The 23,456-nt window shown below is 41.4% G+C and overlaps 1 protein-coding gene across 1 annotated transcript in view; it reads right to left on the bottom strand.

The window, feature by feature from the left end:
- The window catches only part of LEPR (leptin receptor), a 61,801-nt gene that overhangs the window by 29,380 nt on the left and 8,965 nt on the right, over positions 1–23,456 (bottom strand). The window contains exons 4-8 of the mRNA XM_073358245.1: positions 15,603–15,808; positions 11,339–11,484; positions 10,443–10,587; positions 5,870–6,163; positions 5,563–5,680 (exon numbers count right to left, since the gene is read on the bottom strand). Of these exons, the coding sequence (XP_073214346.1) occupies positions 5,563–5,680; positions 5,870–6,163; positions 10,443–10,587; positions 11,339–11,484; positions 15,603–15,808 (909 nt within the window). The remainder of the gene's footprint in view (positions 1–5,562; positions 5,681–5,869; positions 6,164–10,442; positions 10,588–11,338; positions 11,485–15,602; positions 15,809–23,456) is intronic.

Consider the following 23,456-nt stretch of genomic DNA (forward strand, 5'->3'; position numbering starts at 1 on the left):
TCACAGGGGAAACCAGCTTTTCTCAAATTGGGGTCCTGACCCACAAGGGTACTGCGGGGGGTGGGGTTGCAAGGTTATTTTAGGGCGGGTCACAGTATTGCCACTATTACTTCTACGCTGCCTTCAGAGCTGGGCAGCCGGAGCGCGGTGGCTGCTTGCTGGGAACCCAACTCTGAGAGCAGCACGCCGCCAGCAGCAGCGCAGAAATAAGGGTGGCAATACCGTACCACGTCACCCTTACTTCTGCGCTGCTGCCGCCCTCACAGATGGGTGGCCAGAGAGCGGCGGCTGCTGTCCGAGGGCCCAGCGCTGCAGGCAGCAGTGCTAAAGTAAGGGTGGCCAGACCATACCATGCCAGCCTTCCTTCTGCACTGGTGCTGATGGCAGCTCTGCCTTCAGAGCTGGGCTCCTGGCCATTAGCCACCTCTCTCCAGCTCTGAAGGCAGCGCCGCCGCAAAGAGCAGTGCAGAAGGAAGGGTCACAGTACCATGACCACCCCCACCCCAACTCCTTTTTGGGTCAGGAGCCCTACAATTACAACACCACGAAATTTCAGATTTAAATAGCTGAAATCGTGAAATTTACAATTTTTAAAATCCTATGACCATTAAATTGACCAAAATGGACGGTGAATTTGGTAGGGCCCTAGCTATCAGGACAAAACACCTTGACCTGGACTCTCTGTTGAATGGGAAGACAGTACAGAGAGCAGCAACCTGTTCACAGAGACTAGTATTGCTAAGCAGATAGGCTGCTGCATTTGGCGCCACTGGGAGTTTTTCCCAGGGGTGTGGCTTCTCTCCTAGATACAATGAATTGGGATAATAAAGCCCAGAGATCACAAATGCATGAATCACCCTAGCCAGGTCTCTTTGGATACTTGGAGGACTTCCGTTTCCAGAGCTATCAATTCAGCACTTTAGAAGAACTGAACATTCATTAAAATAAAGAAATAAAATAAGGGAGAAAGAGCTTTTCCTGCCAGTGTGGTGGTCAGTGCTTACTCAGTTATCGTTTTTCAGAATAAAACCCCATAATTCTGTGCCCCATTAGAGCCCTTCTATAGCCAATTGTCTTGTTGATTTCTGACACCAAGTATGTAAGACACACTAATACAGTAGATTTCCTTCTATGTCCCAATTACCTGTTCAATTGTAGGAAGGGAAGTAAGTTCTCCTATTCTAGAAGGGCAATCAAGGATGTGAAGGTGAATTTGGGACACGGCAAAAGCACTAACTGGAATGGCCATTGGGACAATACAGAATATCAAAATTTGGCTCTCCATTGCCAGTTATAAGGTACATTAGACCATATTGTTCAACCTTCTGATGCTGCACGGTGGCTTAAAGACTCTCAAAAAAGTGAAATACTAACACCTGAAATGTCTGACAGAATTTCTCTCATTGGTTCTCTCTTCCACACTCCTTGTGCATTTACCCCTCCCTTCCTTCTTAGTTATGTCCTTTTCTTTTCCTTCTCCATCCATTTCCCCTTTCTCTAGACTCGTCCTAAATTTCCCATTCTCTTTCACTTCCTTCCATCTCTGTATTTCCCTCATTCACTCATTTTTAGGTCTCTTATCCTATTCCTTCCCTTTCCCTCCTCTTAGAATCATAGAATATCAGGGTTGGAAGGGACCTTAGGAGGTCATCTAGTCCAACCCCCTGCTCAAAGCAGGACCAATCCCCAATTTTTGCCCCATATTCCTAAATGGCCCCCTCAAGGATTGAACTCACAACCCTTGGTTTAGCAGGCCAATGCTCAAACCACTGAGCTATCCCTCCCCCTTAGTTCTTCTGTACTTCCCATCTCTTTTCTCTTCCTGTCCCTTCCTCCCCTCCTGCCTGTGGTGCAAAAGTGTTGATCATCCAATCCACCAGGTCCACTCCATTTCTTCTATTGGACCCCTGTTCCCTCAGCCTGCAATACATAAAAGGAGTGGGGAATGGAGCAGAGGGGCTGTTGTGATGTGGGAACCAAACAACCAGCTCTTCCCCCTGCAAGACCTCTTGGGGACATAGTGCAACAAGAGAAAACAGCTAAGGGCTTGTCTACATAGGGACACACAGAAAAGTTTATCCAAATTAACTACAGGTGTGAATTTGAAGTGGATTTGTTAAACTCCATTAAACCCACGTATGGACATTCTCAGTCAGCATTAATGTAGCCTTAGTTTAGTTTAGCTTAAAAGTTAAACAAGCCGTACGAAAAGAGCCAGGAAGCAGGCACACTAATGGCAGAAAACTTGAGGAGCAGGTGTTAGAGGTAAACATCCTGGTTCAGATCCCCAGCTGGTGCAAATGAATATAGTTCCATTGACTTCAATGAGCATATGCTGAGTTGTGCCTGCTGAGGGTCTGACTCCCAAAGTGCAATTGATGTGTGATGGGTTATTCTGCCTAACTGGACACACATGGCTGGAGCTCCATGAGAATGAAATCCCCTTTAAAAATCTACTCGGTATGGTGGTGTTAAAATAAATCCTAACAGGCTGCCCAAAAGCATACATAGCTATCAGCTTCAGATGAATCACAAAGTGTGAACTGGGTGTGGGGTGGCGCAAAATGCTCAAAGTGACATTTTGTGGCTCATGAAAAGAGGAATGTTTTCAAATTTTCCCTACGATACTAGAATTTGCATCCAGGCCTGTGGAGCTCAGGCTTTTTGACCTATCCACGAGAGATGTAACTGGTTATTTAATTGGACCCTAACATTTAATATATATATATATATAACATATATATAACATTTAGTTATATTTCTCCTGTTAATGTCAATAAAACGACCGCATAGTAAATCGCTACATTCTGCTCTAAAAATTTACCCCATCATTCTCGATTTTTATTAGATGGTGTGTGCTGTTTTTGTTGGCAGTGCTGATTGGTAGAGGAGGGTGGAATAACAGCCCCATCAAACAGTGCAAGGGCAAAATATTGTATCACACTAGAGTGTACAATAGGATTTTATTTGCAACATTTTAATTGCATCAACAATTGAGAGGAAAACAGAAAGTAGCACAACAGATTCATGCTTCTGGCAAAAAACAGGATTGATGCAAATATAGCATGTTTAACTCTAACCTTTAGACTCCAATTTTGAGGATGGCCTTGTATACCCCCAAAAGGACACTGATAAGCACTACATAGCCATTTCTATATATTAAATTATCTTCACAGTGTTTCTAATATCACCACCTTAGATAACTAAAACAGAAGGAATTTTTCAAATCAAAGTTTATTCTTAAATATTTATGGTGGCTGCTTAAATCTGGCATTTCATTCAGTTTGCGCAGTGAAAACAGAGTCGTCAATTTCTCTTAGGTTTCTAGATTATTGCTGGCCAGTTACATTGTGTGTTCTTGTTCACAATGTTGCAGGCAACTGTTGAAAATAAAGTTGTCTGTTGTTTTAAAGAACCTGGAAATATTGCCATTAGTCAGTTTTTTAAAAATTTATTTTCTATTTTATTCTCACACAATGTTTTCTTCTCATTTAGATTTTTTTAAATAAAACTTCAATAGAATCAAAACAAAAACAAACCAACAAAAAAGCTGGTATGCACTTATACACCGCGTTCGTGTCAATGCCTGACCTATGCATTGACCTCTAATGAGATTATAGATATTAGGAAACACCATTTCTCTCAAGCAAATTTATCAGACATGTTTGAGACCAACATGGAAAGATGAGGGAAGGAAAGGGGGAGAGCATGAAAAGGTATTTATTCGAACATAAGTGGCTCTAGCAGGTAGTCAAGGCAACATTTAGCCCAGGAATCAACTAGTCACAATATAGTCCTAGAAAAGGTTTCCATATGAAATCCTAAGGGTTCTGTTTATTGTTCCATCCATGAAAGGCTTCACTATAGTGCCTATCACTTAGTATTTATGGTCCAATCCTACAAATACTGTTGAGCTCAGTGGAATCACTCACACTTCACACTGTGGGGCCCAATTCAGTTAAATCCATCCCTATTCAAGAAAACATTTAAGCTTTCCTGAATCGGGGCTTTGCAGGATTGGACCTTAAATGCTGATTTAAGCTTCTTTGCCAAAAGGATTCTCACATGTCTGATCTAGTCCAATAGGGAACAAATCCAATGATTTCTACTCAGGGAGGTTTTGTTTTTCCATTTTATTTATCCAAGTACTAGCGCAGTTATAGGAATCTTTTGTGTTTAAAATTATGAGATGATGTGAGAGAGACCTTTTCATAGGGCGCTCCTGGCACATAGGTATGAATGGTGCATCAACTATGCCACAGATTTTCCCCCTAGTAGCATTTCTACTCTGTCCTAAGGACAGACAAAAATGAAAGCTCTGGGGACCTAAGGAAGAGACAAAAACATATGACATTCTCTGAAATTATTTGGTACCAGGGGATGACAGGAAAAAGTAATCATGACTTCAGAAAAGAACCAGTGGCTGGAGAAGCTGATGTAGGGGAAAGGGTTTAGGATATATGGAACATTGTTCTAACTTCTGTGGTGAAATGATCTCCACTTCTGCAAATAGGAAACCCACCTCTTAGGTCCTACCTAGTGTGGATGCTCAGAATTGTTTTGAATTAGGAAATAAGGGGGAAACTGCAGGAACAAAAGGAAAACTGGGTCTGAACAGAACCTCACTTCCCCAGCTTTGCAGCAGGGATTTGAATTCTATTGACCAAATGTCTCTAAGCAAGAGACCAAATTTGTTACACCAGAGAACATCTATGAAGATTCCAGTATCTTCACTGGCATAGCAGAGATCAAAATTTGGTCCTAAGATTGCATGTTCTTTCCAGTTCAACTATAAGACTCAAGGGCCAGGCCAAACCTTCTGAAAAATTAGACCATGAATATGAGTAGCAAACTGAAAACTACTCCAGCCACTAAAGCTGTTAAAACTGTAAAGTAACAATCTGAACAAGATCTTTTTCTTTTGGAGTGAGCCAAATTCTGCCATCAGATATTTAATCACCATGTATGTGTGGAAAGTTGGATGTAATTTAATACACATGAACAACTAGTCTCGGTCACACAAATTACGATTCAAGCAAATTTTCCCATTGTGAAAAGCCATACAAATCAAAATCCATTGTGGCAAAGCAAGGTGGGGATTTATATTGCAAAACTGGAACAGAGTTTGAAAGAAAACAGAAGGCTTAAAAGGTATATTAGTTTGCTCTGCCAGGACTCAGCCCTGCTGCCAGTGGAATCAAAACAAATTCTCACAGCAGTTATTTAGTTATATTTTCTGCTTTAGTTTTTAAACACGTTTTGTCCACCTTTTCAAAGTTGGCCTCCAAAATTGTGTCCAAAAGTTTTGCAGGTGCTGAATAATGAGCAAATACAAGCCCCATACTGGGTACTTTGATTTCTTATGACCTAATTTGTGAACACGTGAGATTTGCTGGAACCTATGGGTTCCATTTTGGAAGCCAGCTGGAAGACCAGGTGAAAGTTTGATCCACAATAGCTCAGCAGATTTTATATTCACTGCTGTTGAGCATCTATTACTGCATTAATATTTCCAAAGTAACAATTTCCAAACAAATATAATACATTAAAAACTATACACACCTGTAGTATTTTAACTGTAAAGAACTCCCCACAAGCAATGTATTTGTGTTTGCGGACCATCTGCAAGTCATTTTAGTTAAGTACCCATCAGTTTCACATGTGATATTGATATTGACATCTATTTAAAACACATTAAAAATATTAAAATACAAATAAAGATAAAACTTAAGGAGAAAAAACTATGCATTATAAATCACTGGTGCCTGAAAAAGCTTTTTGGAATCATAAACTGAAATGTTCTGACTTGAAAATATCAAGTATACTGAAGTTTATAAAAAAAAAAAAGTGAAGTTATCCGGAATCTTACCTACTACATATAATTCAGCATATCGATGATGACATTCCCTGTTTTGATTACAACAGTACAATGCATTATAGAAGAATTTTCCTCTAGGTTTTGTTGCATTCAAGTTGAAAAGAGTAACTCTGCTGACACGATCATTCACAAGTGTATACTGTCTCACTGGGATTTCTTCTGCTAAATTCAGCCACCAAACAATCTTCTTGGACAAAATCATCTTGTTTTTGTCATTATAGAGGCAATGAAAGGAAACATTAGAACCAACACTTGTCAGTATCTTAGGAGGGAAATACAGGACATCTGTTACAGGAAAAGAAAAAAAAACAGCAAAAGAAACTTTAAGAGATATGAAACGTCACACAAAAAGGGAGCTTTACAAAATTTTATAGGACAATCAGAAATGCTTATTGCTATCAAAATCTTGCTCCTAAACACAGGAGTCCAACTCTTACAATTTAATGAGGGTTGCAGGGTACAGGGACAGCAGAAGAAGAAACAACCCATGACTTCTTATTTTATCATTCTTTGTATCTATTTGAACATTTTTATCTACATGGACTCTCACCTTTAATAGCCTTACTCATGAGGGAATAAATGCAATGGAACAAATGCAAGGTCATATAACATGCTGTATTATCTTACACAGGGAATACATTTTAAGGAGGGTGCACCTATGTTACATACACAAACATGCAGTTGCACAAGTGAATGGGCAACTGTGTTGGCAAGTAGAAAGGAAATGCTGGTAAACTGCAAGCTGCACGAAGAGTTAGACATTATACTTCAGTGTGCTGACTTTAACATAAAAAGCCTCTGTAAATAGGCGTTCTTTCAAACGTTAGAAAAACAGTAATAATTTCAGTGTTGTGACAAGAGTTTGCAATATAGAACAGGCCCATCTATAGAACACTAGTCATGCAAAACACATACAAAATATGTTGTACAATCACACACTACAAAGGTGCATGTGCGCTCAGTTAAAAAATGTATACATCATGGTGAGAAGATCCATATTTTAAAGTTTATTTTGAAAAATCCATCCACTCAACTATTTGGACCTATATATATGCTTATATGCAAAGAGCATATAATAGGCTGAAGACATGCATCAACTGAACAATTCTCCTTAGTATCTCAAGGAATAATTACACTCATAATGGACCAAGATGCTCCCAAAATACTGTCTCTTGAACAGTGGTGCAAAGCACTCTCTCTTTGTCATCAACATAGACTTTTCGATTAAATACAGATCAGAGTATAATGCTAATCAGTTGGATAAAAATATAACTGCCTGATTTCAGCATTTTGTACTCCCAGTGTTAATGTGCTTGCATGAATGCAAAGCAGCCTCTTTGTTGCTCCCAACTATCCTGCTGGTTTTACTGTTCTTCCATTGGTTAATGCTAACATTAGTCATTGGGAGACTAGGCAAATTTGAGCTCCCTGCAGAGAAGAAATTACTCTCTTTAAGGTTGTTATCATGCTTACCACAACATGATTTTTGGCCAGTGAAATGTGTTGAAAACAATTAATACCCTACAATAAAATATTAAATTGAGAAATTATCTACTGCATCTCAGTGTTTTCCATGAACTGTACATATTTGTATTTTTATATGTGCATATAATCTCTCTGAAGGTATATATGTACACACACACACCATGTATAGAGGTACAGTGTAAGTTTCCAAATGTGAGTGCCTAAAGTTAGGTGCATAAATATGGAATTAGGTAGCTAAGTACCTGACCTAATAATCAGAAGGTGACAACTCTCTTTGAAGACCACTCCCTCTGGAAAAATCAGGTTAATTTGAGGCACCCAGTTTAGAACACTTTGACCAGCGTGCGTCCACATGGAAAGCACACTAATGGGCCTACTCCACTGCCTCCTCTTTGGCCTGGGCGGCCTGGATTGCCTTAATTCATCTCTGGTGGGCCCGCTTCTCTGCCTCTTTGATGGCTTTCCTCTCTAGCATTCTGAGCTCTGCCATCTGCATCCGCTGCTCATACGCCTCCTTGTCTCTGCAGAGCTGTTATTTGGTCAGCTCTACCAGAGCGGCCATCTCCTGTAGGGAAGTAAAGTCTGGCTGGTTTCCCAACCCTGCGTCCTCTCTCGCCTTCTGCTCAGAATACTTCATGAGTCAGGTTTTCAGATCCTCCGCTGATTTCCCCTTCTGGGGTAAACCATATTTCTAACATAAGCTCCCAAGATGCTTTTTATCCATTGTGTCCAAGGATTCTAACTGGCTCATTTCCCCCTTTCTTTGTTCTATTTCTCTTAACCCAAAATAAACAGAAGAAAATAATAAACTTGTACTTTGCTCCCTTGTTTCTGAGTCCATTACAATCTGTTATTGCAAGTGGTTGGAGCGTGAACTTCTGTTCACTGATATTGGGGTGCAATTTCGGCAATGACTACACCCCTATAATGTTCTTGGAATCACCAGCCCATTAAGGTGTTGTCACCCCCCGCTTTGTAACGTAATGATATGCTGCTATGGCTGAGCATTTTGACACCAGTAGCCAGCTGACAAAGATTAGGTCCCACCCTGGCTTCCACCAGCCTACTTAATTCTCGTAGAGTGACCTCAACAATCCCTTCTGGTCCCGAGTCCTCGCAGCTCTATCTCCCCGAGTTCTTAACTACCAGACACACAGACTTTTCCCCTCTGGTTCGTCATACCCAAAGGTGTGAAACTTGCCCCCAATTATAAGTTCACTTTGGCACATACACTCCACACTGTTGAACAGAGATGTGCTTGAGGTAAAAGTAAACAAAAACTTTATTTAATAGAAATATCATAGATTTAAAGATAAAACAGTGAGGAAAAACAAACACATACAAGTTGCACAGAAAACAAAGAGGAAATCTCTGGCTTTACCCTTTTACTTTAGCTCAATTCCCTTTTCTAAACACAAGTTACCTATTGCCCCAGAACAGTTTCCCAGTGTGCCCTCTGTCCTAGAGGGGATCCAGTGCTTCACAGACAGCACCCCGCTTAGAGTCTAGCCCTCCATTTCTGGATAGCCTGTACGCCAAATACCTTCCCTTTTAACAGCATTTGCAGGTTTGTTATTTTTCCCCCTTGTTCTCAGACTATGGAAATTCCTGGTTATACAGAACAGGATTTTCCCAGATGTGGATTTTCTTTTCAGTTTCAAGTTGTTTCAATATTTTCCATTAACTTTAATGGTCTGCCATGGTTGCTTCCTGGCTGGACAATGCTAGGTGCTTGGAGCCGGTTTCCTGTAAATACCTGGCCTAGCCCTGCCAGATTGCCTCACCACACTACTGGGAGGTGACGCTGTAGTTAATATAGTTACAATTACAATTTGCGACACATATATACATGCATGCATTCAGAACCAGAACCTGTATATAAATCTCCTAATGACTATCAAGTTCACGACATTACAAGCTTTCATAAAAGACCTTACTTGACATGTTTTGTATACACAATAACATTGTCTACAACCATCTGATTCAAGTGCTTATTTTCTGGGTTTCAGACCCCCTTTCTTCCCTCCCCCCCAACCGGTCTCCCCTCTTGGGAAGAACAGGGGAAACACAATGCAAGAAAATTGTCAGCATCCCCAGACTGACCATACAGGACAATTTACAATACAGTGTTGCTAATTCTCATGATTTTGTCATAAGTCTCATGATAATTATTGTTTTCCTTAAACCCCAGCTCCTGGAGTCAAGTGGACATTTGATGATTTCAGACTTCATTCTTAAAGAATAAGTAAAGTTTCTGACCCCTCTGGCTCCAGAGAAAGCTTCAAAATGTAACCTCAGTGCATCCTAAAGGCTCAAAAAGCAGAGGCAAATAAAAAGAACACCAAATCTATTATTTTTACATAATCGCAAGATTTTAAAGCCAATCTCGTGATTTTTGGTGAGGCTGACTCATGATTTTTGAACATTCGGAGTTGGCAATACTGTCAATATAAATGAGCAATCAAGATGAAGGGATAATGAGTTGCCAAAAAAATTCTCTCTCTCACAGTAGGCTTTAACAATAGAATACAAGAGGCATTAAGGTATATTCTTTCAGTGGAACCCCCTTTGACCCAACTCATCTCATTGGCCTCAGAGGAGCCATTACCATGCAACGTGTCAGGAATCTGTGCTTTCATAACTCAAGTTATTCGCCTAATTGGTGTGTGTAATAAACTTTTGAAATTTTGAATTCTACATGCAAGTTTGTGCCAGTTCTGAAACTGATTTACTTATACCATCTGCTAAAAAAGTGAGTTTAAATTGCATTACTTAAACTTAGTAAAGGCTCCTCACTGAAGGATGGGAGGCTACTCTGAATACTATTTTGGGTTGGCATAATGACAATGGAACCTTTAGGTGTAGCCAAATTTTGGTGCACTATTTATAGCATTTACTATCCACCTTTGTTGCCTACATGTGCTGTAGGATTTTGTAGTAGAAAGAGTATATACACTTTATCCATGTGTAATACAGATCAAATAATATATGCACACATTTATTTCCACAAAACAAAATAGGCCAGAAATATCTATTCCAGTCCTAACAATGGCTATTTAAATTATTGTAAAGGACATACCTTCTGCATTTAAATTATAAGGTGTGCTCCAATCACTCCAGAATCCTGGACCATGAAGACTCTTGCACCGTACTTGAACTAAATATGAAGAACCAACCAGTACATTGCCTATGATGAGGGAGGTTTGTGTGACAATCTCAACCACCTGTTAAATTATATCAGAAGCCATTAACATTATCATTTTGCACCACTTCAGAAAAATGAGAGAAATCAAAGGAAAGAAGCTGTTTATTTTGAGGGTTAGTAGGACTGCTCAAAAGCATTCAACTTTATCACATCTAAATCAAGCAGGTTAGAAGTTACATACGCCTGCAGAAAACAACTACAATATTTTGTTGTGTGCTGTTAAATAGATGCTGCTTTTCACCCCAGGGATAGCTGCATTGTGGCAGTGGGAAAAGTGATTCATTAATAGAACTATATACCACACACACACACAGAGAAATCCTAGCTCCACTGAAGCCAATGGGAGCTTTGTGATTGACTTCAGTGGGACTAGGATTTACCTGTGGATAGGGTTTAGTGGTCTGTAGGTGAAACCCATACTATGAGGGGGGTGGGTCTTTGTCCCCTTCTAGTGGCTGCACCATATACGAGGTTTATGAGTCTGCTACTGCTTCCAGCTAAGCAACTTAGTCCTTTTGCTCATTCAGCAGAAGCTAACAATTTCAGTGCTGTAGATCCTGAATTCAAAGCCTGCTGTTGACCCAAGCAGGTTTGGCGAAATGAGCACTAACAGCTGCCCCTGAGATGGATTCTTCCCTCAAGTTGTGATTAGATCATGGCCACTGTAGAATCTAGACAGACAGTTGCAGCAGACTCTCCTTAAATACAACATTAGAATGACTTCATCTTCAATAAAAATAAAATAATAATAATAGAACAAGTACACCCACCTGCCAGGCATTTTGAGTAGCATTCCCAGAAAACTTCACTTCATACTGAAGTGGATACGGTGTTATTACTGGGTTGAACCAACAGATCTTTAACTGTCCTTCATCTGTCATTTCTAGTCGCAGGTTCAATGGAGGTTCAGGCTTTACTGTAAAAATATTAAAACCAAGCTTCTACTTTATCTGTTATAGTTACTGTCAAGGTTTGCTGGCCACAATGTTTGTATTCACCACCATTCAATCAGTGACCTCTCTCTCTTTTAAGTCTTGTCCGTAAGCTTTATGTTTTAGAAGATGCTCTACTCTGATTTAAATATACTTACAGCAAATAACAGAAGCCTAAATTATTCTTAAAACTGAATAGCAAGCAGTATTTTAGCAAACATGGTTAACTATTGGGTCATGTTGTTGCAGAGATGACTGGAGCCTGCTTGGGGTGGGGGGGGGGAGGGAGGCACAATTTAAAGGTTTGGCCTCGAACAGCTTGAGTCACACACCCCCTTACCCTCATTGACCCCTCTCTGCAGCTCCCAGGTGTTCGCTCCAGTGGAGAGGCAGCAGCAAAACAGCTGGGAGCTGCAGAGAGGGGCCGCTGCTTTCGCTCTGTGGCGAGAGGCAGCTGCAAAAACAGTGGCTGTTCCTGCAGCTCCCAGCTGTTTGCCGCTGCCTCTCCCCACAACCACAGCTTCCAACTTGCCAGCTCCAGCAGCTGCCATGGAGGGAGGGGATCCCGCAGCACCATGTGACCGAGCGGAGGCAGCAAACACTGGCAAAAATCTAGGGGAGAGATGACCCCATATAACTCCCTCCACATCCCCTCTGGAAGCCGGGAGAGGGGATCTCGGGGATCAGGGCTGAAGCCATGAGCCCCAGACAACATGCCCCAGCTCTCGAATTTCTGAAGATTGTCATATGTGGCTCGGAGGGTCAGTAAGTTCTGCCACTCCTGGCCTAGTAGTTGCCTTAAACCAGAATCAGCTTCTTGCTATCCAGGGTCCCAATTCTACAAAGCACTCAGACACACACAAATGTTTTGCTGAATGGGAGCTGGCTCGTAAAGTAGCCCCATCCATTTTACTATTATTAGGATTTTGGCCTTGTAGGAGACCTGAAATGAGGTGAAGGAAAATTAGGGTTTTGCATGACTCTAACTGAGATAAAGAGGACATTTCAGAGGGAGGAAATGGACAACTACTTAGGAATAATAATCATGCTGGGTAAAAATCAAGAAGCTTGGATTCTACTTTTACCAGGTACCGAGTACATTTATTTATCGCTGTTCACTGACGACTGTGGTTGGCCTGTCTTTTCGGGCACATTTGTTAAGAAAACATTGAGGTTCTCTCACTCAGGATAAACACCTTTAATAAATGGTGTAGCATTACACCCCATATTCTTCGTGGTAATATTATTATGATATGAGTATGGCATAATTATGATGTATTTTGTGCAAGATAAGGCATGTGAGATATCATTGGAAAGGTTATAATTTACTGAATATGATTATCCTTCTTGTATGCATGTATCATTTTAGTATCTGAAGTTAGGGTCTATGTATCTATTACCCCTGGAGAACGCTCACCAGAGAGAATGCAATCAGTCTCGATGGCTGGCTGGGAATGGCCATTAGGGAAAACAATAGGTCTTTGAATATGCTAATTTCTCACCGGGAAGCCTTCCAAAGGACGCTACTAACAGCCTCCAAGTTATGGCCGTTATGGCCCTACAGAGACATATGACCAAGTCACCTGGTACTGGACTCCATTTTGGAATACCAGTGTTTTTCCATTGACCGGGCAGGGGAACAAACGGGGAAACAAAGGGGTCCAGCCATATACAAAAGCTGTTTAAGGCAGGAGAGTGACATAATTGTGGTTCGTTCTTCACTGACTGTCCGCCCAAGAAAGAAGACTGCTGGAAACACCTGAGAAACAAAAGAATGAACTGGGGGAGATGGGCTGAACCCAGGCTAGAGGGTTATCTAGCCTGTGAAAGGAATATCTAGAGGTTTAAGCTGCAAGCAAGAGCAGCTTGCTTTCAAGAATCTCTGCAATTTGCCTAAAACAACATTTAGGGTGAGAATTTGCTACTTATATCCAATTTCTTTAGTATATTGAGCTTAGATTGCACGTTTGTTTTATTTGCTAGGTAATCTGCTTTGCTCTGTTTGCTATCCCTTATTATAACTTAAAATCTCTCTTTTGTAGTTAATACATTTATTTTTGTTTTGTCTAAAACCAGTGTATGGAAAGCATACTTGGGGCAGAAAGCTGTGTATATTCCTCTTCACATTGAGAGGGCAAATTTCATGAGCTTACGCTGTATAGATCTCTGTGCAGCGCAAGACAGTATAATTTTGGGTTAACCCTCGGGGGGGTGGGGGTACACTTGAACACTGGGCAGTTCCTTAGCTGAGCTTTCCCATGCAAAGCTGATTTCAGTGTCTGGGTGTTTCTGCAGCTGGGTGTGTCCCTACCTGTACGTGTGCTAATCAAGTGCAGTCTGAAGCCTGGGGGAGGGCTTGGCAGGCTGCACAGCAGTACAATGTAAAGGGAACCCAGGCTGGTTGGTCAGGCACGCTCAGTGGTACCCCAGTTCCAGGTGGCACATCAGGGGGAACCCGCCACAAATGGTATTTTTCAGTTTAGAGTAAACAGCCAAGCAGGTGTTTGTGACCTGAAAATGAGGAACTTCTGAGTTTTGTAGTCAGTGCTTCAGAGGGCCATCTTAAAGGCAATACTGCATCCTGCAATTTGATCTGCATGCGCAGACCCCCTGAGCCCACATGGAGCCTCTTTGACTTTAATGGAGCTCTGGTCAAATACAGGAGTCCACCTACATACATCAGATTACAGACTTGGGTCCTTAAATACAAGGGGGTCATTTTCTGACCTGCTTATGCTACAAGTGGTCTCATTGAAATCAATAGGAGTATTCAAGGAGTAAGGAACTACTCAGCTTTGGTGAGAGTATCAGTACCTAGCCCAAATGTATCAATATTTGAGTCGGTGCAAACTAAATAGTTAGGGCCAAATCTCTCAATCTGTCTGTGGCAGCTCTAATTTAGTCCACACTTTGACTAGCTTCAGGGGAGACAGACAAGAGTAAAGGATTCAGGATGTGGTCCATTGCTTTTAAAAACTTTATTCTGCAATTTTGATCACAGAATTTTTTTTATGGTAGTACAGAAGCACTCTTTTAAAAAGACTGAACATTACCATATTGTAATCTAAGTGGTTGCATGGGTAGACAATGTTTTCTCATTTTGTTGCCACGTATTCTGTTGCTATGGCTTGTGTGTGCAAAGCAAACAACTCGCCTAGCTAATATTCGTCTTTTTATTTTAAAACTCATTATTCCTTTTATCAAGATCACTAATGGGAGAACATATTATTATTAAAAATTATACATTTCAAAAATGACCTTCTGACCTTACTTATTGCTAAGAACATATTGCATGAATTATATCTGTGGTCACTTTTAATACTGGCAGATGCAGCTGTGAAACTTAAATCGATCCTGTGACAAAATTAAAATGAAATATCAGTATAATCACCTCATCTCCAAAAATATTAATTTCATTTGCAACTAAGATGAAGTTTTCATCCAAAAGGTTTTTAATTCTGCTTTCCAAAAAGTAATATTAATAAGAAAATACAAACAAACAGTTTTTCATTATAGCTAAAAAAGTCCCAACTATTCAGCAAATGGCTGTATATTTATCAACCATTAATTATGCAGATTGGATGGCAACAAAGTAACGTCAAATGTATCTGTCATCTGATTTCACTGAGCTGATGGGCTGGTGAAATAGCAGAAATAAATTTTCCACTTTTAAAAAATGCGCAAGTTGTATCTTTAATGATGGAAGTGTCAAAATGAGAGCAAGAGAGTACATGCAAATGCTGCTGATGAGAATTTGCAGGTTTATTTTTAAAGCAAATAGCAAAAAAAATATTTTTCTGTAAAAAATTAGGTAATAATTATGAACCAGACCATTGTTCTCCACATACTGATCTACCTCCCTGCATTCAAAGTGAATGCTCAGGTACCCCAAGACATTGTTCCTCCTTCTACCTAGATTTGCACTGAAGAAGGGCAAAGACTAGGAAGACTGGGGGAGGGGATACACATCAGCCTGCAGAAGTTACCCTGAAGAATTAACACAGCTGCAGCTGAAGTCCTTGCAAAAACTGACTAGTCCCAAAATGAGGACTTCCTGATACTGCTTTCTATAAAAAAGGTGTACAATAAATTGAAAACTTACCAATATTTATGGGTCTGACGGACATTAAAGGTGACTGAAGAAGTGTTACCCCATTTATGATGTTTAACCATGTAATATAAGTGTAGTTGAGTTTCAGTGAAGATATGTGACATTCATACTTGTCAGACCCATTGCAGTCGCAGGGAGTAACCATGAAATTGCCTTTTAGAGAATCTGTAGACATGTCTTCCAATGACAACTCTGATCTATATTAAAAAAAATAGATCAATATTTAAAAAGCATCACGTCCTGGACAATCTTCTGAATATTCTATTAGATTGATCTCTTTGGATTAAACAGTAGAAACAGTACTGAAAACAGCAAAGTACAAGAGACAGATCAGTCTGTGTGCTTTTTCTTCAGCTGTACCTTTGGGGGCGGAGAAGGAGCCGAATGAAAGATATTTCTGAGGCCTGATCCAACATCAGAATTGCCAGACTGGATCAGACCATCTACTCCAGTATCTTGTCTCTGACAGTTTCCAGAATCAGCTGCATCAGAGGAAGCTTTAAGAAACCCTCCATTTGGCAGATGTAGGATAATTTGTCACTCATGAAGGTCTCATCCCAATCCCTAATAGTCAGATGCTAATTAAACATGAAACATGAGTTTTTATATCCCTTCCAAAACGTATCATTAAGTGTTATAATAATACAATATCCTGAAGTTATTCAGCCCAAACCAGAATTTTTGTGTGCGCAACAAGCTGCAGAATTTGGTCCAGGTTTAGGATATGTTTCTAAATTACTTATCAGCTACACATGATTGTAACTGATAAATATTGTATATACACAGCACAAAGAATGTACTCTAAAAATCTAACTTTAAGTGATTACTTCCAAGATGATGAAGCTTTGTTTACTTTGAAGACATACCATGTTTATTTCTTAGATAATTTGACTTTTTCTTAGCAAAGCAAATCTCATTTAATCCCAGGCATCACTAGTACTATTGCTTTGGACTGGCTCGTGGAAAGTATTTAGTAACTCCCTCTTTAGTATTCTGTTTTGTTTCTTTCTAAACTGAAGTACAGCCCAAGAGACTACTTCTGGCTGAACTCTCCAGATTTGTTTTCATGAATTTTTCACATGCTGGAATACTTTCCTTTAGAGATTAGCATACAAATGAAAATAGTCTTATTACAAAAATCTTTGAAAAAAATATATGGTTTAATAAAACCTTGCAAAATTTTAAATGGATAGCACTTGAACTGCTAACAAGAAATAAAGATGTTTATTTAACAAAAATAGTTGGATCAATTTTTCCAGTGATGGAAGAATACATTTATGCTTTCAGAATTTTTTTTAAAGGAAACATATGTAATATTTAGGGCATATTGAAATATACCAGCTGTACAACATATTACTGTTGATGTGAAGTCTTGTGCAGCATACAAATGGAGATGTATGCTGCCACACTGTAATTTAGGTTAAAACTCATTCAATTCTTACTAGTACCTGATTCAGACAGGCATTATATCACACTTCCTAAAGTGTATGTAAAAGTTGCCTTTCAAGAAATGGCATCTTGACAACCCATTTTACAAACTTGAGAGGGCATCAGTATATCTAATGTACACATCACTACACAGACCCTCAATACATACATTTACATGCATACACACACACAAGTTGCACTTAAAACACCTAATTCTCCACTCCCTTGTATGTTACTTTCATGTAACCCCAATAACTGTAATTTACACTAGTGTAACACAGAGGAAATCAGCCCCAAGGTTTCTTCCATTTTCAGCAATATCAGCAGTTCCAGCAGTATTCCTATTTTAAGTTAGGAAATATCTCTGAAACTGAAAGTATCTTTTAAAATGAAAGAAACTTTAGAAGTGGACCACTGCATACATTCCAGTAGACAGAATGCATGACTGTCTAGTACTATTATTTATTGGCACGAATATTGGATTGCCACATTGGTGACGATAACAAAGGCATAGGTGGGTTATACAGTTCACCACAAATGTCTTTCTAGGAACTCGAGCATAACAGCCGTGAATACAGGGCCCTGGGAGCAAGGGTGAAGGAGTGATGTCTCTACACAAATGCGATAAGTATGGGAATAAACAGGAAGAACTGGCAGTATTAGCCATAAGCTAAATTCTGACTTATTTGACATCTCTATACAAATATCCTAGTCATGTTCCAGAAAGACAGGCTAGGAAAAAAGGATATGCTGTTGCCTTATACATCAAGTATATATATTACTCAGAAGGAGGTGAGAGGCAGACCAGTTGAAAGTCCCTGGCTGAAAATAAAGGGGGAAAAAACCCGAGGGGCGATGTCATGCTAAAGGTCTACTTTAGAACACCAAATCAGGAGAGGAAGGTGGATGAGGCACTGTTAGAACAGAAATATCCAAAACACAAGATGTGGTTGTAGTGGGGACACTTTAATTACTCAGATATCTAATGGAAATTTCCTCCACCTTCTGAAACAAAAAACTGTTCCCCAGTACATTCCAAGAACTAAGTGAACATACTGAGTTTTATGTATTACTTTTCCAAGGGGGCAGCCATTTTAGACCTGAAGCTGAACAAGAGAGAGGAACTGGTTGTGAATCTGAAAGTTAATGGCAATTTGGGTGAAAGTGACCTTGAAATGATGATTTCAGAATTCTAAGGAAAAGGAAAGAGTCAGAGCAGTAGAATAAGAACAACGAACTTCAAAAAAGCAGACTTTCACAAACAAAGACCTAGTAGGTAAGATCCCATGGGAAGAAAATCCAAGGGGAAAAGGAGTTCAGGAGATCTGGCAGTGTCTTGAGGAGACAATATTAAAGGCACAAGCAAACTATATTCTGATGTGAAGAAAAGATAGCAGAGATGGCATCAAGAAGGCAGAAGCGTTTAATGTCTATTTTGCTATAATCTCCACTAAAAAAGGAAAAACACAAGCCAGAATAAGGAAAAGAACAGATTAAAAAACATTTAGAGAAATTAGATGTATTCAAGTCAGCATAGCCTGAAGAAATTCTTCATAGGATGTTAAAGAAACTAGCTGGTGCAATCTCAGAACCAGAAGCTGGGAATGGGTGACAGAGGATGGATTACTTGATGATTACCTGTTCTGTTCATTCCCTCTGAAGCACCTGATATTAGTCACTGTTGGAAGACAGCATACTGGGCTGGATGGACCTTTGGTCTGACCCAGTATGGCCGTTCTTATGTTCAGAGTGTTCAAGGAACAGCTATGGCCTGGGGCCAACAGCAGAGTAGCAACCCAAGTGCTGTGTTGCCTACTTGCTGATGAAGAAGAGCAGCCTGGAGGGAGACTAAGCAAGGTTCAGCCCTTTACAATCTGAATGACTTGCATAATGGTGCAGGAGAGAGTAAAATGCCTTACAAAATTTGTGGATGACACTGCACTGGGAGAGATTGCCAGCACTTTGGAAGACAGGATTAGAATTCAAAACAACCTTGACAAATTGGAGAATTGATCTGAATTCAACAAGATTAAATTTGATAAAGACAAGTGCAAAGTACATCACGTAGGAAGGAAAAGTCAAAAGCACAACTACAAAATGGGGAATAACTGGCAAGGTGGTAGCACTGCAGAAGAGGATCTGGGAGTTACAGTGGATCATAAATTGAACGAGTCAACAATGTGATACAGTAGCAAAAAAGACTAATATTCTGGGACGTAATGAAAGGAGTGTCATATGTAAGACATGGGAGATAACCAGTGATGAGCTGCTAGAAGCTGAAGAACCGATTCCTTCAGTCGCTCTGGGTCTTCAGCAGCACTGAAGGGCCCGCCACCGAAGTCCCGGGGCGAGTGAATGATGTGCCGCCGAAGTGCCGCCGAAGGACCACAGGGCTACCGGGTGAGTAGAAATTCTCAGGGGAGCCTCCCCAGCCGAGAGCTCAGGCAGGACGGACAGGACGGTCCCGCGGGCTGCATGTGGCCCGAGGGCCGGAGTTTGCCAAACCCCTTTAACAACCAGTTCTAAATCAGCTTCAAAATTTAACAACTGGTTTGCACGAACCGGTGCAAACCGGCTCCAGCTCACCACTGGAGATAACTGTCCCTTTCTACTTAGCTCTAGTGAGGCCTCAACTGGAGTACCTTGCCCAGTTCTGGGTGCCACTCTTCAGGAAAGATGTAGACAACTGCAGAAAGTTCAGAGAAGAGCAACAAAAATAATAAAAGGTTTAGAAAAGCTGACCTCTGAGGAAAAATTTTAAAAAACTGGGCATGTTTAGTCTTGGGAAAAGATGACTAAGGGGGAACCTGATAACACTCTTCAAATATGTAAAGTAGATGGCGATAAATTATTTCCCCATATCCATAAGAAGTAACTGGCTCAATCCACAGCAAGGGAGACTTAGGTTAGATATTAAGGAAAACCTAACTAGGGTGACCAGAAAACAAGTGTGAAAAATCAGGACGGGGTGTGTGTGTGTGTGTGTGTGTGTAAATAGGCCTCTATATAAGAAAAAGCCCCAAATATTGGGACTGTCCCTATAAAATTGGGATATCTGGTCACCCTATTTCTAACTATACAAATAGTTAAAATCTAGAATAGGCTTCCAAGGGAGGCTGCGGAATCCCTATGATTGGATGTTTTCAAGAACAAATTAGACAAACACCTGTCTGGGATAGTCTAGGTCAGGGGTGGCCAATCTGTGGCTCCAGAGCCACGTGCGGCTCTTCAGAAGTGACTATGCGGCTCCATGTACAGGCACCGACTCCAGGGCTGGAGCTACAGGTGCCAAATTTCCAAAGTGCTGGGGGTGTTCACTGCTCAACCCCTGGCTCTGCCACAGGCCCTGCCCCCACTCCTCCCCTAAGCCTGCCTTGCCCTCCCTCCTTCGCCTCCCTCCCAGAGCCTCCTGCATGCCACGGAACAGCTGATCGGGAGGTGCGGGGAGGCACTGATCGAGGGGGCTGCCAGTGGGTGGGAGGCACTGGGAGCGGGGGGGGGGGAGCTGATGGGGGGCTGCTGACGTATGACTGTGGCTCTTTGACAATGTACATTGGTAAATTCTGGCTCCTTCTCAGGCTCAGGTTGGCCACCCCTGGTCTAGGTTTTCTTGGTCGTGTCTCAGCACAGGGTAGCTGGACTACAGGACCTCTCGAGGTCACTTCCAGCCCTCCATTTTTAAGATTTTATGAAAGCTACAGGATGAAATAGGTCTCTCCTTCCAAGGAAGTTATGCCATAAAAGGTAAGATGGCTCTCTGACAATGACTTCATCTCCGTCTTGGCAGCCCTCCCGATACTAGTATCTTTTCTGCAGTATATTTTCAGAGTCCTATTTGACTGATCTCTATTCTTCAGACCTGCTCTGTAATGGACAGCATGAAGCACTTTCTGTTCATGACGACGTCAGACCAAGCCTATCATACTTGGGGATGGGTGAATCAAAAATCCTTTTTTTAAATGCTGAAACACTTGAGCTGTCAGAGACCATATGTGAACCACTGAGGAGCCTATAACAAAACAAGGCCATTATTTTCATTGCGTGTATGGCCTAAATATGAGAATATTGGCACTTGTTCATGAATTGAGGCCTCCCAGAGAGAAACAAATGCCATGAAAGCATACTTTTAAAGCTGGGACTGTTTTCAAACTATTCTGGCCTGCATGTGAAAGGCATCAGTGAGTCAACAGGGGAAGCTACCCTTACCAAAATATGAAATAAACAAGTCAGCTATTCCTTCGGAACATCAGGCCTTGCTAAAGAAAACTATAATTGACCTTCACTCCTGGGAGAAAAAAAATACTACCACCACATGAGGAATGTTAAATAAGTTTGCTCTATAATGGTAAAAACAATAACAAAAATACTAAAGATAGTCTTTGGAGAGGAGAATGACCGCATTAGCAGTAAGTCGATAATTTGGAGGAGATGTGTAAATCAATTTAGGGAATCTGGAGTAGAAAGCTGACAAGTTTCTTTCAAGGTAACAATTACAGTAATTTTTTGAAGTGCCAGAGAAAATGATACTGAAGAGAGCAAAGCCTTCAGAGACCTCAACCTTGGGTAATGGTGCAGCTCAAGGCAGTTGTTAATACACTGCTAAATTTCCTGGGCAGGGAAGAGCTTCATCTAGAAATTGGAATAAAACTTCAGATCAGGGGTGGGCAAACTTTTTGACCCAAGGGCCACATCAGGGTGCAAAATTGTATGGACGGCCAGGTAGGAAGTCTGTGCCTCCCCAAACAGCCTGGCCCCCGCCCCTTATCTGCCTCCTCCCACTTCCTGCCCCATGACTGCCCCCCTCAGAACTCCTGACCCATCTAACCCCCCCTGCTCCTTGTCCCCTAACCGCCCCAACCCCTATCCACACCCCTACCCCCGACTCATCCAGCCCCACACACACACTTCTTGTCCCCTGACCACCCCCTCCCGGGATCCCCGTCCTTAACTGCCCCCCCAGCACCCCACCCCCTATCCAACCTCCCCTGCTCCCTGACTCCTGACCACCCTCCTCCCCGAACCTCTGCCCCATCCGACCGCCCCCTCTCCCCCCAGGACTGCACCCAGGAACCTCCTGCCTCCCCTACCCCTGCCCCCTTACCATGCTACTCAGAGCGGCAGGACAGGCTTGTTGGAAAGCCTGGGAGGTGGGCGGATGCAAGCCGCACTACCCGCATGGCAGCATAGCTATGGGGGAGGGGGGTCAGTGGGGGAGGGGCCGGGGGCGAGCCTCCCTCGCCAGGAGCTCAGGGGCCGGGCAGGACAGTCCCATGGGCCGATGTGTCCTGTGGGCTGTAGTTTGCCCATTTCTGCTTTAGATCCTTGCAAAATCAGAAAATCCATGTTTTCCTGGACTACAGGATGGATCTGCAAAAGGATGCAAAATGCTTTTGTACTCTGCAAAACTAAGAGGGGAACAAACAGAAAACAGAAGTCTCATCTTTCGAGCCTCTCTCAAAGCTCTACAGGATAACCCACAGTCTGTCAGGTCTTCTTGGCCCCTTTGAGAGTTTCTTCTGCAGATTCCGCTGGCCTCTCCAAAAAAATCAGTTCATCAAGCACTTGAAGCCTTCTGAATCTCTCTTGGTTTTTCTGGGGTGCTCCAATATGTGTCTCCCTGCTCCCACTGTGGCTTGATGTCTTTGCAGCTCTTCTCACCTCATTTTCGACCTCTTATACAACTCATCACTTTCACTAACAAGGTGTTAGAGTTGTTTATTTTTCAAATAAATTGGTTAGTCTCTAAGGTGCCACAAGTACTCCTTTTCTTTTTGCGAATACAGACTAACATGGCTGTTACTCTGAAACCTGTTTTTAAGCTCTTATTTGAAAAATGCACAGAGTGAATTGTATAGTTCTGAACATATCTGCCTTGGTAAGCCTTTTTAGCTCAGTTGGGATTTGAACCTGGGGGCTAGGCATGCCTAATCTACTCAACTATCCCCATCAGCTAAGATTTTTCTATTTAGTGATGAGCCCTGGTTGGAAAAGAATGGAAGTGGGAACTATTTTTAGATGTAATGGTACTTCAGACACAGAAAGCATAGAGAATGCTAGAAATGGAAGCCTGTTAAGACTTTGGCTTTAGGTTATCTTATAATGTTTGCCATTTAGAAGTCCACATTTGCTACCAGTTATCCCATTTATTTCCTACATTCAGAACAGTAATAACTGTGGTAACTGGTATCTGTGGGTCAGCGCTGACTTTTTAAACAGGGACCATTGTCTATAAATCCTGTTTGATCTATTATTTATTATTTATAATACAGAATCCATAGGAGACCCAATCAAGAGTCGTGTCCCACTAGGATGTAATAAGAGACAGTCTCTACACCAAAGAACTTACAATCTAAACAGATACAACAACAAGGGGCGGGAAGGAAGTACTATTATCCCCATCTTACAGACAGGGAACTG

The sequence above is a fragment of the Lepidochelys kempii genome, chromosome 8, assembly GCF_965140265.1.
Source record: "Lepidochelys kempii isolate rLepKem1 chromosome 8, rLepKem1.hap2, whole genome shotgun sequence".
NCBI classification, from domain to species: domain Eukaryota; kingdom Metazoa; phylum Chordata; order Testudines; family Cheloniidae; genus Lepidochelys; species Lepidochelys kempii.